Source organism: Amphimedon queenslandica, unplaced genomic scaffold, assembly GCF_000090795.2.
Source record: "Amphimedon queenslandica unplaced genomic scaffold, v1.1 AMPQUscaffold_13491, whole genome shotgun sequence".
Classification (NCBI taxonomy): Eukaryota; Metazoa; Porifera; class Demospongiae; order Haplosclerida; family Niphatidae; genus Amphimedon; species Amphimedon queenslandica.
The window spans coordinates 229,757-243,366 of record NW_003546273.1 but is presented as its reverse complement, the minus strand read 5'-3'; the positions used below and the strand labels follow the sequence as shown (position 1 = coordinate 243,366).

Below are 13,610 nucleotides of genomic sequence, written 5' to 3'. Positions count from 1 at the left end.
AAGATTCTTTGCTTGACGGACCATTTCCTGAGGATCACCCATAGCACTGGAGGAAACACACATAAAGTGAATTGTAGACATCTTGAAATGCATGTACATGTTACTGTACATGTACAACTGTCTTACTGTACATGGATAATTAATAATGCACCAAAGGGATTTATCAAGCCTTACAGGGTAGTATCAGGAATTTATTAGTATAATGCGGCTTCTTTGAAGTTTAATTAGTTGAGATGGGATATAACTTAACACATACATGTACACTACACGTACATACTATTTCATCATTATTATTATTATTATTATTATTATTATTATTATTATTATTATTATTATACCTAAAAAGTTTATCAGTAGCTGCAAGAATGGCAGCACAAGCTTCTTCATACTGATTATCAGCGTCCATCTGAACCCCTTGCTTTATCTGTTCTATGAGTGAATTAAGAGCTTGAGTCACGGCAGTGGCAGCTGCTCCAAGGTCTCTCAATGCATCATCATCCCCACATGCTGCCTGAGCTGCTATGACAATCTTCTCAACGGCAGCTGCTACCAGTTTACAAGCTTCAATCAGTTGCTCCTGACACAAGTGGCTATCAATAGTGGGGGCTAGTACCTTAGTACAAGCAATGAGGGACTGTGTGGCTAAAGCAGTCTGTGGAGAGAGAGAGAAGATAAGTAGAATAGGTAAGTGTAATTGTAAATCCACTCTCTCTCTCTCCCTCCCTCCGTCTCTCCCTCCCTCCCTCCCTCTCCCTCTCTCCCTCTCTCCTTCCCTCCCCCCTCTCTCCCTCCCTCCCTCCCTCACTTGTTTAGCTGCTATTATCACTTGATTCTGAAGTGCCGAGTCCTCACATTTCGCTGCCACGTTGCGTGCATTTGTCACAAGAGCAGCTGTCGCAGAGGCGACTGCCTTTGCCATGGCAACGAGTGCCTCCTGCGTCTTGAGGTCCACATCAGCTCCCCCTGCAACCAACAGGAGCTGACCTCCAGTAGTACCCATATCACCCGCTGACGCTAACAACTCTTGACGTTTCTATTTATAGAAATAATAATAATAATTACATGTTTTTATTTGTAGAAAACTTAAGCTAAATTACACATTATAGTTATATATGCGAAGTTTTTAAATTACAGAGAATAAACTCAATACAACAAAAAGTTCATTAGCCAATTTACTATGGTATTCCAGTGAGTGGACATACATGTACATGTACATGTAGCTACGTACTAGTATGTGTAGTACATTCCAGTCCCATTAGGTTGAAACAATTTTCAAAACATATTTATTTATAATATACAACTGTCATTTTGAAATCATAATAATAACAAACCCAAGACAAAACACTCATTATTGGGACCACACCCACTCTCCTCGTTGACCACGCCCCTCTCCTCGTTAACTATGCCCCTGACACGCCCATCACAACTCACGTGAAGGTTCTGTGGATGAGCAGAGTTGAGGAGGTCGGCAGTAGCAGCTGCTAGTGCTCGGGCAGCATCAAGCAAATTGGAACCTTCTCCTTCCGATGGATTGAGGGCAGCTAGCATACGAACAGCTTTAGCTAATTCACTTAAATTAGTAGAACTAGAGAGAGAAAGAGAGAGAGAGAGGAGGTAATTCCATAAGTGACTAAAAATTCACTCAGTAGATATGAAATACCCTGCACTATATAGCATGCAGCATTCCTAATTTTAGAGTAACTTAAAAATTCGTAAAAAATCCAATTTTGATTGGAATCAGCTCAAACTTGCTACACAACATAAGAACATGTTTATGCATCAAAAAATAATAAAAACTCTCCTAGATATTTCTGGTCAAATTTGGGCAAAGTCCCTGTACTAGAGTACAAGGACTTTGGCCTTATTATAAGTACATGATGTATATACACATGTAAAGATGTACAGTACATGTACTGGATTAGTTTACATTGTAGTAACTGATGATCCCACTGCAGTGTAGTTGATCTCCTCTGGCTCCAGACTGGTCTGTGTGATCACTGAAGCAGCTGATGCCAGCATGGCAGCAAGGGCTGCACTGACATTCTGTCTGGAGACATCCAATGTCTTCTGTCTCCACTTCATTGAAACCTACACACACACAAACACACAATGAATTAATTGTAATAATACATGTAAATCATATCCATTATACATGTACATGTACATAAATAGTCTTTTTAAAGATATCACATGTACATGTATCATCAATCAGAAAGCTATGATCATAGTCTCTTAGTGTCTACATTAGCTACAAGCAGTTCTCCTCTCCCCTTTCTCTTTATCCTCTAAGTAATAATTGAATTATAAGGAAGTGAGAATGAAATCATACTTCCTCCCTCCCTCCCTCCCTCCTTACACTGTCCCTCCCTCCCTCCCTCCTTACATTATCCCTCCCTCTCTCCTTACACTATCCCTCCCTCCCTCCCTCCTTACACTATCCCTCCCTCTCTCCTTACACTATCCCTCCCTCCCTCCCTCCTTACACTATCCCTCTCCCTCCCTCCTTACACTGTCATTATTCATCACTGGTACTTCCAGTGGTGTCTGGAGCTGTTCTGTGATTGCCATTACTTCCTGTAGACTCCTACCACACACTGTAGCAACATTCTGCTGAGCAAGCATCATCTGGGGGTTCTCAGCCATCTAGAGAAAAAGGGGGAGAGAGAGAGAGAGAGAGAGAGAGAGAGAGAGAGAGAGAGAGAGAGAGAGAGAGAGTATATAGCTTATGCCCATTATAAAAAGATAAACAGAAGTATAATAATAATAATAAAACACGTACAAGTCAATAAACACACTACTACTATACATAAATTGACAGTACAAAAAGTATTCATGTACTACTATAATTACTCACAGATGGTGGCATATGCAATATACCAGAAGACCCAGTCTCCACTCCGTGTTGTGCATGACTGCCTCCCATCTGCATACCCATGGATCCCTCAAAAGCACCTCCAATGGTCCCAGGTTGAGCCAGAGACTGTATTCCTCCATGACCCACTGTACTGGGGTGGTATGTTATCATACTGGCCCTAGGGGGAGGGGGAAGGAAGGAAGAGTGGTAATTGATTTTTAAAAAGTGGTAAGTAATGTCATAATAATTCCAGTGTAGAGCACACCAGAAGGATTATATCATACCATGTAGGTTGATAAGACTTCTCATGTACCATTAAATATACTGATACTGATACATTTACTAGTAATTATAGCAAGTGACTTAACTGATGCTACATGTAATCATATGTCAATATCTCACAGTGAAATGAAGTAATACGTAACTAATTGATTGTTAATACACATTCCCAGAGCTATAAATATAGTAGCATGATATCCCAAAGCTATAAATAGTAACAGCCAAAACTATAAATAGTATATGGATACCCAAATCTATAAATAGTAACATATACAGTCTATACAAATGTACGCATACAAAAAGCTATAAATAGTAACATGTAAGCATGCCCAAAGCTGAATATAAATCGCAATACAGTAGGTATATGTGCATATTGACTTACTTCTTAGGGTCGTGCTCAGATTCAACAATGACAGGCTCATCCTCTTCATCAGGCACATCAGGATGGATGGGTTTCTTCTTCTGCATTATGATGTCAATGTACATGGCTATCAACTGGGATATGGCTTCACCCTCTGTAGTCTGAACTGAATAGAAGGACTCAGAATAATCACCAAAATCCTAATGGGAGAGAGAGGGGGGAGGGAGAGAGGGAGAGGGAGAGAGGGAGAGGGAGAGAGAGAGAGAGAGAGAGAGAGAGGGAGAGGGAGAGGGAAAGAGAGAGAGAGAGAGAGAGAGAGAGAAGAATAGAAATAAAAATGAAGCTATACATGTGCATGATGAGTGTTTCATGTGAACGACACATCAACACATCATGTTTACACTAGTCCTCATACTATAAACCTAACCACAATCCCCCTACCCTCACACACCACTAAAACACACAAAGGGAGAGAGAGCGGGCAGCCAGGCAGCTGCCACTGCTATCACAAAAGACAAACACCAAATGAAAACAAGACCAACACACAGAGCAGTACAAGTTAACCATGAACATATTGCCTGTACAAGTATATGTAACTATATACTCCCACACTTCCTATAATGAATTAATGATACTATACCAGTATAGTACTATCACGGATACGTGGTACATGCAAAAGAATCCACATGTACCCAGTCCTCTTAGAATGTGGCATGAGGTCAGATAATAGCAATGTTGCTAGAGAGACTCCTACGTATTCACTAGTGCTGTGGCTATAGTGTGTGGTACTGCTGGCATAACAATGGAAGTGGAGCACAAGGGCTAAGCAGCTGCAATTAAAGGTACAGTGTATCCTTTAGTGTCATAGAGCTAACAATACAGTACATGTCCATGCACTAACTGCTGTATTAATAATCTATTAGATACAAAGAAGGCTATAGTTAGGCTACATATTGTATTAGGATCATATGCACTTAAAATTCATAAAAATAAAATTTTAGAGAATTAATAGAATATGTATACTAAGCATAACGTTTTAAAAGACTATAAATGTACATGTAACTCTGATATAATATTTAATTTCCTCCCTCCTAATATGTACATTTACATGTACATGTGACCACGCCCACTTACCAGCGTGAAGGAGTTAGGTGAAGCGGCCCACCTACGGACTGTGGTCAGTGGCCACGCCTTCAACACCTCTTTAGTGTTTTCATCAACACGAAGGACTGACTCACGAGTTATACCAAGGAGGCGTGGCACAAGACGATTACGACCTCTCATTTTCTCCTAAAAATATGCAACAATGATAATAACTAACGTCACATGGGCATTAATTAGAATCAACAGAGACCACACCCACTAGTGTATAAGGGGTCGGGTTACCTTAACAAGGAAGAATGTTACTCCGTACGTTTTCAGTGAACGACAGAGAGTGATGTATCGGTATTTGGCATTAATCTCAGTCATACTGTGGAGCTTTCTGTGTTCCTGAGAGAGAGTGAGAGAGAGAGAAGAGAAGGAGAGAGAGAGAGAAAAAGAGAGATGGTAAAAATACAAAATGATTAATAAATGAACCTTGTAAATGTCTTTCTCAATTCCTTTGATCCTCAAATACTCCTTGGGAAGAAACTCACCCAAACTAGAGGATACAAAATATAAAATATACATGTACATGTAATAAAGAGAGAGGGAAAGAGAGAGAGGGGGGGGGAGAGAGAGAGATATACATGTACATCTTACTCACTTCAAAAACCCAGTCTTATGCTTAGCTTCATTGTTATTGCCATACTGTACTTGGCACTGATAAGCAGCAAACAGGACAGCCTCATCTTTAGTACAAGGATGAGTCCCATTGACAATACTGTCCCTGGACTATATAACACACAGAATATTAATAATAATAATAATAATAATAATAATACACCTAATTACTGCTTTTAATGGGATCAGGGCCATTAAGCTCTCATGTACATGTACATGCAATGTGAAAGAAGGTCTGCATGCATACGTACCTTAATTTACATGCAACACTATTATATCCTATCTTATATTGACAGTTTCAAGATACCATAAGAGCATGGGCTACACTCCATGTGCATGCATACACATGTATAAGGTATGAGCTTATGTACATGCACATGCTTTCAAGAATAGCATCCACTAGAGTACACTTTCAAGACGTGCCGTTTAGCAACAATTAACACTTAGCTAGATATACTGTGCATTTTGGATATGCTACTGTAAAGGGTTGGAGGTATTAGAGTAATACTGAACACTGAATACACTACTGAGTGCTCAAGCTATACCTGGACAAAGAGAAGGTTAACTTGTACAGGATCATTGACATCAACATTATCATCAGTAAAGAACAACCTCTTCCTCAATATAAGGACCTCAGTCTCATCTATTCCCTGCTCACGTAAGGATTTATCCCTATTGACCCAATTCACTAAAGGAAGGAAAAAAAGGGAGGGAGGGAGGGGGAGAGAGGGAGGGAGGGAGGGAGAGAGGGAAGGAGAGAAGGAGGAAGGGAGAGAGGGAGGGAGGGAGGGGGGAGGGAGAGGGAAAAAGAGAGAGAGTGAAAAGAAAGTGTCAAAATGCTTTCTCTTGTTTCCTTTCTCTCAGCCGGCCCTACTGTGGCAGTTTTTTTGCCTTATTTGGTAAAGATGTGTAACATTCCACACATTGATGTGGTTGCTATAGCTTACACTATGTATATATCACACACAGAACAAACACACACACAAACACACACACACAGTCACTAACATTCATCATCAGTGTGATGTCTCTTCTTCAATCTGTCCATTTCCTTCTGATTCCTTGCCTGGTGTTGTTGCTGGAAGATACAATGAGAAGAATATAATCATGCAATTAATAATAATAATAATAATAATAATAATAATAATAATAATAATAATAATAATAATAATAACAGGGAGCAATCAACACAGCATTCACATATATAGTAGAGCAAATATACATGTACATGGACAGACAATAGCAGCATGCATCCACATATCTTGTGTATCTTAATAATAGTATAGTAAATACATAGACTGTACAGTATTTAATGCATAGGGACCAGTACAGTATTTAATGCATAGGGACCAGTACAGTATTTAATGCATAGGGACCAGTACAGTATTTAATGCATAGGGACCAGTACAGTATTTAATGCATAGGGACCAGTACAGTATTTCATGCATAGGGACCAGTACAGTATTTAATGCATAGGGACCAGTATGGTGCAGTTTAGTTTATACATGTACATATATTTCCCAACTTCAACAAATTTACTATTCGAGCCATCTTGTACCGTATTTATAACAATTTTAATTTTCACAAATCCCTCAAAGAAATAAATGATATACTGGTATATTGTACATGTACATGATGTGCAGTAGCATTGGATCATGCAGTATATACTTACTCTTCTAAGTGTCATCTCAGCCGTTTCACTCTCAGTGCAGAGGAAGAACTCCTCCGGGTTGGTGATACCAATCCTGTCACAGACTGTCTTTGTGATCTCTGCAACAGTAGCGCTGTCATCAACCTTAACAATGGAGGAGAGAGAGGGGGAGGGGGAGAGAGAGAGAGAGAGGGAGAGAGAGAGAGAGAGGGAGAGAGAGAGAGATGACTATGTACGTGTAGCATATTGGACTGTTTTAAAATATAACAATGTACATATAAGCTGCATGGGCAGTTAGAAATGCATAATTAATTATGTGGTTTTACAACTTTTGTAAAAATGCATCACAATCAGAATCGATGCATGTATACAGTACATGTATGATTATTATTAATATATTATTATCATTATTATTATAGAGAGAGAAAGAGAGAGATTGGGTTAATTAGCTATTACGAGCTTACAAGAATCGTCTTGATGCTTCCATCAAGTGTCTTGATACGCAATGGCCTCGTCTTCTTCCTGTATTCCAATATATCCTAAAAAGATTAAAAAAGAAATAATATATATACAATTAATGTATACAAAACATGTAGTCGTGTACAGTATAATAATGAACATGCATACAGTATATGTTTTATAAAATGAATAATTAACATGTACATGCACAAAGCTACAGTACAAATTTGAAGAGAGTGTATGGAGACTGGACAAAAGAGGAAAAGAAGGATTTTTACAAGAATGAAAGGGCATACTCCATTTTTCAAGTGATAGTAGTCCAGTGTCCTGCCTTGTTCAAGCCACCTTCCCTTGGTAGGGTCATCATCGGGATTAAAGAGACCATATTCACTAGCTAATGGAGGAGAGAGGGAGAGAGAGGGGAGAGACAGAGACAGAGACAGAGAGAGGAGTGTAGGAGGGGATCATTAAGTGCAATTATAGATTATTACAATTACAAGTAATTCAATAATATACATACATGCATGTACATGTGTTATCATACTATTAATGAGAGGGATCGGAAGGAGGAAGGAATTTACAAAAGGAACTCAATTTGAAAACAAAATTACATGACAATTACATGTACAACAATAACAAATGTCCCTTCTCCTCTCTCTCTCTCTCTCCCACTTCTTATAAGCTACTGGTACATGTACATGTATAAAAACGTACATGTACATGTACGTGTATATCTAAGCTAAGAGCACAGTCAACACATATGGTAATTGTTTGTCTGCTCAATAACTAAACAACAAAATAGACTAACAAGTAAACAATAGCTGCATTAATTAACAACAGATTAGAGAGAGGGGGAGAGGGGGGAGAGTGGGGGGGGGGGAGAGAGAGAGAGAGAGAGAGAGAGAGAGAGAGAGAGAGGTACATGTACATGAACAAGTGGGTGTGTCAATTGAATCTAATTAATAATCAAATTTAAAAATTAGCCCGCCATCCTTATGCAATAATTAAGACCATATTTGGTCATAAATTTGTAAGACACTTTTGCAACATAAACAAAACTAAACGTAAATATTATCCTTAAGTAATTGACATCCCACCTGAGAATTAAAAACAAAATTAAAATGATACACGAAAATAATAATCTGAGGACTAAAAACAACTGGTTTTCCAATTAATGCACATACAAAACACTATTCCAATTAATGCCCGTACAATATACTACTCCAATTAATGCCCATCCCAATATCGATATTATTAGTAGTCGTATTATCGTACCTTCTCCTTGAGCAGCATCAGGGACTCTCTCTCTAATGAGTCGGGCAACATCATAGACGATCATCGACTCCTCAAACTGGAGGAAGAAGGATTTAAAATGATAATAATCATATTCACGATCATTCACACCCACTGAGCCCTTCACTCACTTGCATTGTCTTGACATTGTTGCTTTTCACAATGTGTATCTTGAGAGATATTGCAGACATTGTGTGCGGGTTTGTGAGGAGGCCCCTACGCTATTCCTGGAACAATAGCTCACAAAAGAAGAGGAGCCGGGTAAATTTGAGCTGAAAAAAACCTAGTAGGTTTTCCCTGTAGTTTGCTTTCTTTCCTAGAGTAATACAAAGAGTATTGGACAGTAAAACAACGTCACAAGCCAATTCTCACTTTCTCTATTTCTCCTTGGGGGAAGAGCAGAGAAGAGAAATGATATCATCTACTGCGCATGCGCAGTGGGCGTGACCAAAAATAAAATGGCGGCTTTTTATTAGTGAATGTTCAAATGTTGGCTTTTACAACAGCAAGAGACTATTTTCGTGCAAATTTATTTAGAGTTTCTAGTAGAGCTGGTACCAGTTTTTTATCAAGAGTAGCCGATCATGTAAATCCCATTTAACCTTAGGTTAGCTAACACTTTATTAACTAATAATAATTTATAATTATTAGTAGTTAATTAAATATTATTAATAAATAAGGAAGTGATTAAATAATAATAATTATTATTATTATCACTGCAACACTTGTAATTCAAAACAGTATTCAGTACATAGTCCTTTGGACTTTATTGACTAAAAGAGAGAGAAAGAGAAAGAGATTCAGTGCTGATAGTTTAAAATTGACATAAATGAACTAGAAAGAACATTCCCGAAGATATGCAGGCCCCACATAAAAAGTAGACTATGATCTTTACAGGGAGATAAATGTTGAGAGGAAGAATTGAACTCTTCAGCTTTTCACCAGGCTGTAATAAGAAAAATAATCATATAATGTCAAAAATAAATAAATATACTAATATTAATAATTGGGGTCACTTAGAACTACATGTCTATAATGATTTGACAGAATTGTAGATTGCTAATAAGTGTCTTTATATACAGTGTGTCTGGAGGTGAGTATCACTAATAATGTACAAGTGTAATATCTGAGTCCTTTGATATCTGCCCTCAGCTTCACATCAGGGCTTATGTAACTTAAACTTACATGTATATCATGAATGTACTTTTGTACTTCTACACCTGCTCCACAGGGCAGGCTCATAAAATACATGATATATGTACATGACTAAATTAATAATTATCATCAATAATATTGGTTATCATATACATGTATGTGTACAATAAAATAAAACATACACCGAGTAGTCTCTTAGTTTCATTTATGTCTGTAAATAAGATGCTTCTTCTTCCATTCATTGATTCTCATTCTGTACAAAGTATACCATTTGGCTACACAGATTCCTATAACTATATAATGGGCGTCTGTTTAACAGTTATTGTGATGGCTTCTGTGTATTTGTTTGTTTTGACTTGGAACTATTGCCTAATGTAATGTGTTGATCAATAATATCAAACAAACAGGGCTCCAGCAAACAATGTACCGTTGTAGTGGTCTATATTCTTACGGAGTCACTTAAGAATAGAATTTTACTCTACAGCTCTCATCTTGCCAATAATATGTGCCACTTTTAATCCAATGGACTAGGTTAGTGTAGTGAGGGATATTTAAAGCACTAGATTAAACTGAAGTGATGCATAAGTTAATGATGTAGCTAAAATTTGTGGAGCTAAAATTTTACAGATTGATAAAAATCAATTTTTTTGCAGATTTGCAATGTTAGTGCCACATCTTTAATGGAAATTAAATATTCACAATGTAGTGGATCTTTAATTTTGGGATTGCATGTTTTGCTCCTCAAAAATAAAGTGCAATAGGGTATTACTAAAGTTAAACGAAAAGCATCAAAAGCAATATAATTAAAATTACGGTATAATTACAAAATGCCTTGTTTACCTTGTCTAATACGACGAAAGTATCAGGTGAATAGTGTACAAGAGGTGGGAGTACATCACTGGTTATTCTGGTATAGTGATGCTGAAGTCCGAGTAGCGTCAGCGAGTTACTAACGAGAAACTTGGTCACAATCCCAAACATAAATTTGCAGAATAGGACAACACCAATTCCGACAAAGTACCTCAGGCAAGCCGTGATGTATAGAGGGTCGGTCTCTTCGAAACTAGCTTTAGCTTTCAATCCTAGAGCACGGTTTAAAGAAACCCCAACTATGACGCCAATTGAGACACAGAGCATGCCAGCTGTCTCTGAGACGATGATAGTCCGAGGATAAGGATCAGGGAAGAATGCTAGGAATGCACACATGAATAAAACGCACAGAAACGAGAACTGAAGCGAACTCATTAAATCTTTAAAAAGCACATCGTCCACGAGTAGGTAACCTACCAGTAACAGGCAGCCTATTATTCCGCCTGCCATTATGTCGGCCGGACTGTGAACCCCCAAATAAAGTCGAGAGAAAAGTATGCTAAAACACCAGAATGACACACCCATGAATGCGATCCCGAGGACGAGCGGTGACCAATTAAAACGCGTGTAGCAGAATATCCATATGTACCACGGGATAGTGACGTTGAGAATCGCGTGGTGACTTGGGAAACTCCAGTCATGACAATGGTCGGCCGGTACTATGGGAGGAGATGGAGGGCGTGGCAAGCACAATATATTCTTCAGAAACCCGCCCACGCAAAACCCAAGCCCCATCAAAATGGCAAGTAGGCATCCCATTTTAAAATTGAGTGTCCACGTGACAAAGGGGACCAGGATAGTGTAGAATTCTTCCTCTCCGAGGAAAGAGACTCCTTTCATGAAAGTAGTGACTGAGGGAGAGCGGAAGGACTGTATTTGCATTAGAACTGGCGTCCCGCGGATTATGGCCTTCATTAGAGAGTCCCGGAGTACTTTCCCTACTTTGCCTAGTCTGTATATCGGGGGATAGACACTCAGAGTCGTTGAAGGAGAAGCCATGATGATAGACTTAACTGACTTGTGTGTGGTGGTGTTTAGAAAAATTATGAAGGGGAGGAGTCAGTTAATCTAATTAAATTAAACGATAATGATGAATATTTAATTAGCCAATACCGTCTCTTTTTTACATTTACAGCTATTTTTACTTGCTAAGATATAAGGTTACTCCTGCAGAATGGTTTTTGGAGTATAAAGAATAATCATGGAATAATCTAGCCTATATTTATGTGTGGATGGTACCTGCAAAAGGTGTTAATTGGTTGAGCTGAATTGTTTAACTTTTTTGCAGCATGCAACAATTAAATTTATTTGTTTACTTTTCTGGCTCTTTTAAAATTATTCATGCACCCTGCTAAAACAACACACTCAAGGCGTGGCTCCTTAATATGAGGTGACCTTTAACTGGCGTGATACTTACACACATGACACAGCAGGAGCCAACCTCATGACTATCTGATAACTCTTCATAATACAGATTACAGCTATAGAGAAAGACGAAAGCAGCTGGGAAATAAGATGGACAGCGATTTAAAGAAAGATGGTCTCCCCTACAGCGAGGACTACACTAAATTTGAGCCCAAGCTGGTCAAATTGATAGAAAGGAATCGAGCCCCTGGGCCTTTTGGACTAAGAACTAAAGTGGTGTGGACCAATGTTTATCTGATCTCGGCCATACATGTTCTTGGAGTCTGGGGCATGTGCCTGGCTCCAATGGCTTCCTGGAATACGTGGATATTCTTTTGTTTTTACTATCTTATTAGTGGCTTTGGAGTGACGGGCGGGGCCCACCGACTCTGGGCACACAAGACTTACAAGGCTAGTCTTCCATATCAGATTTTTGTCATGCTACTAAACTGCATTTCATTTCAAAACGACATCCTCGAGTGGTGCCGAGATCACAGACTCCACCACAAGTTTACGGAGACTGACGCTGACCCACACAATGCAAAGAGAGGATTCTTTTTCGCCCATATGGGTTGGCTTATGATGTGGAAGCACCCGGAGGTCCTCATTAAAGGGCGTCAAATCGATATGTCGGATTTACAAAATGACCCGGTCGTCATGTTCCAGCACAAGTATTACCTACCATTGTCCTTTGTGTGTTCCATTGTTATACCCACGTCTATACCGATGTATTTCTGGGGTGAGAGTTTTGCTATATCGCTCCTCGTATGTGGCTTCTTCCGATACATATGTACGCTCCATGTAACATGGCTTGTCAACAGCGCCGCCCACTTGTGGGGCAAGAGGCCTTACGACAAGGGTATCAATCCTTCTGAGAACTGGTTTGTGAGTCTTTCGGCTATCGGCGAGGGTTTTCACAATTACCATCACTGTTTCCCGTACGATTATGCTGCAAGTGAATGGGGACCGACTTTTAACATCACTACCATGATCATTGATTTCTGTGCTTTATTGGGCCTCGTGTATGATAGGAAGCAAGTGTCGTCGGAGTCAATTGTAAGAATTAGAAAGCGACTTGGGGATCTTGCTCCTAGTTATCCTAGCCAGTGATAGTGATAGAGACAAAAAAATTATTATTATAATCATTGTTGTTGTAACTATTATTATTATATATTATCACTTCTTGTGGTAAAGATGTTTTAAAAATAATTACTAACATAAATTGTACTGATGAATTGTTAAAATTTTGACACTTTAGTCTAAAAATATCAATGCTAGTATTAAAATTAAGAAATTGTTCAGCTCCACCTCTTTTAAAATGTGGGATGTGACTGTGAGTGCGGTATTTCGACTGAAAACATCAGAGGGTTTGGTGTTATACTAGACAGTAGTAGCCAGTTGTCATAGCGGTGAGCAACAAAAAGCAATTTTGTCATATGAAGACCACAACAGAAGACACAAGAGCAACTCGCCGCAACAATAGCCTAGCCCGCGCAATGCGCGAGATTGGCCCGCCGCGC

At 38.9% G+C, this 13,610-nt stretch overlaps 3 protein-coding genes across 3 annotated transcripts in view; 1 reads left to right on the top strand and 2 right to left on the bottom strand.

The window, feature by feature from the left end:
- The window catches only part of LOC100641624 (talin-1), a 22,266-nt gene extending 13,160 nt beyond the window's left edge, over positions 1-9,106 (bottom strand). The window contains exons 1-20 of the mRNA XM_019993581.1: positions 9,034-9,106; positions 8,793-8,977; positions 8,644-8,719; positions 7,665-7,762; positions 7,374-7,448; positions 6,931-7,053; positions 6,267-6,336; positions 5,804-5,946; positions 5,242-5,369; positions 5,073-5,136; positions 4,881-4,985; positions 4,629-4,784; positions 3,516-3,694; positions 2,855-3,032; positions 2,509-2,643; positions 1,928-2,088; positions 1,432-1,585; positions 806-1,033; positions 339-652; positions 1-46 (exon numbers count right to left, since the gene is read on the bottom strand). Of these exons, the coding sequence (XP_019849140.1) occupies positions 1-46; positions 339-652; positions 806-1,033; positions 1,432-1,585; positions 1,928-2,088; positions 2,509-2,643; positions 2,855-3,032; positions 3,516-3,694; positions 4,629-4,784; positions 4,881-4,985; positions 5,073-5,136; positions 5,242-5,369; positions 5,804-5,946; positions 6,267-6,336; positions 6,931-7,053; positions 7,374-7,448; positions 7,665-7,762; positions 8,644-8,719; positions 8,793-8,852 (2,493 nt within the window). The 5' untranslated portion in view covers positions 8,853-8,977; positions 9,034-9,106. The remainder of the gene's footprint in view (positions 47-338; positions 653-805; positions 1,034-1,431; positions 1,586-1,927; positions 2,089-2,508; positions 2,644-2,854; positions 3,033-3,515; positions 3,695-4,628; positions 4,785-4,880; positions 4,986-5,072; positions 5,137-5,241; positions 5,370-5,803; positions 5,947-6,266; positions 6,337-6,930; positions 7,054-7,373; positions 7,449-7,664; positions 7,763-8,643; positions 8,720-8,792; positions 8,978-9,033) is intronic.
- Positions 9,107-9,404: 298 nt separating this feature from the next.
- Positions 9,405-11,772, bottom strand: LOC100641496 (probable sphingosine-1-phosphate phosphatase). Its single transcript, XM_003384433.2, has 2 exons — positions 10,657-11,772; positions 9,405-9,607 (listed from the first exon to the last, which is right to left on the bottom strand). Exons 1-2 carry the CDS (start codon positions 11,683-11,685, stop codon positions 9,476-9,478), a joined length of 1,161 nt encoding a protein of 386 aa, XP_003384481.1. The 5' UTR covers positions 11,686-11,772; the 3' UTR covers positions 9,405-9,475.
- A 336-nt stretch (positions 11,773-12,108) lies between these two features.
- LOC100641368 (acyl-CoA desaturase-like) lies at positions 12,109-13,220 on the top strand. The gene has a single exon (XM_003384432.3). The coding sequence runs from the start codon at positions 12,202-12,204 to the stop codon at positions 13,198-13,200; it is 999 nt and encodes a 332-aa protein (XP_003384480.1). The 5' UTR covers positions 12,109-12,201; the 3' UTR covers positions 13,201-13,220.
- The last annotated feature ends 390 nt before the right edge of the window (positions 13,221-13,610 follow it).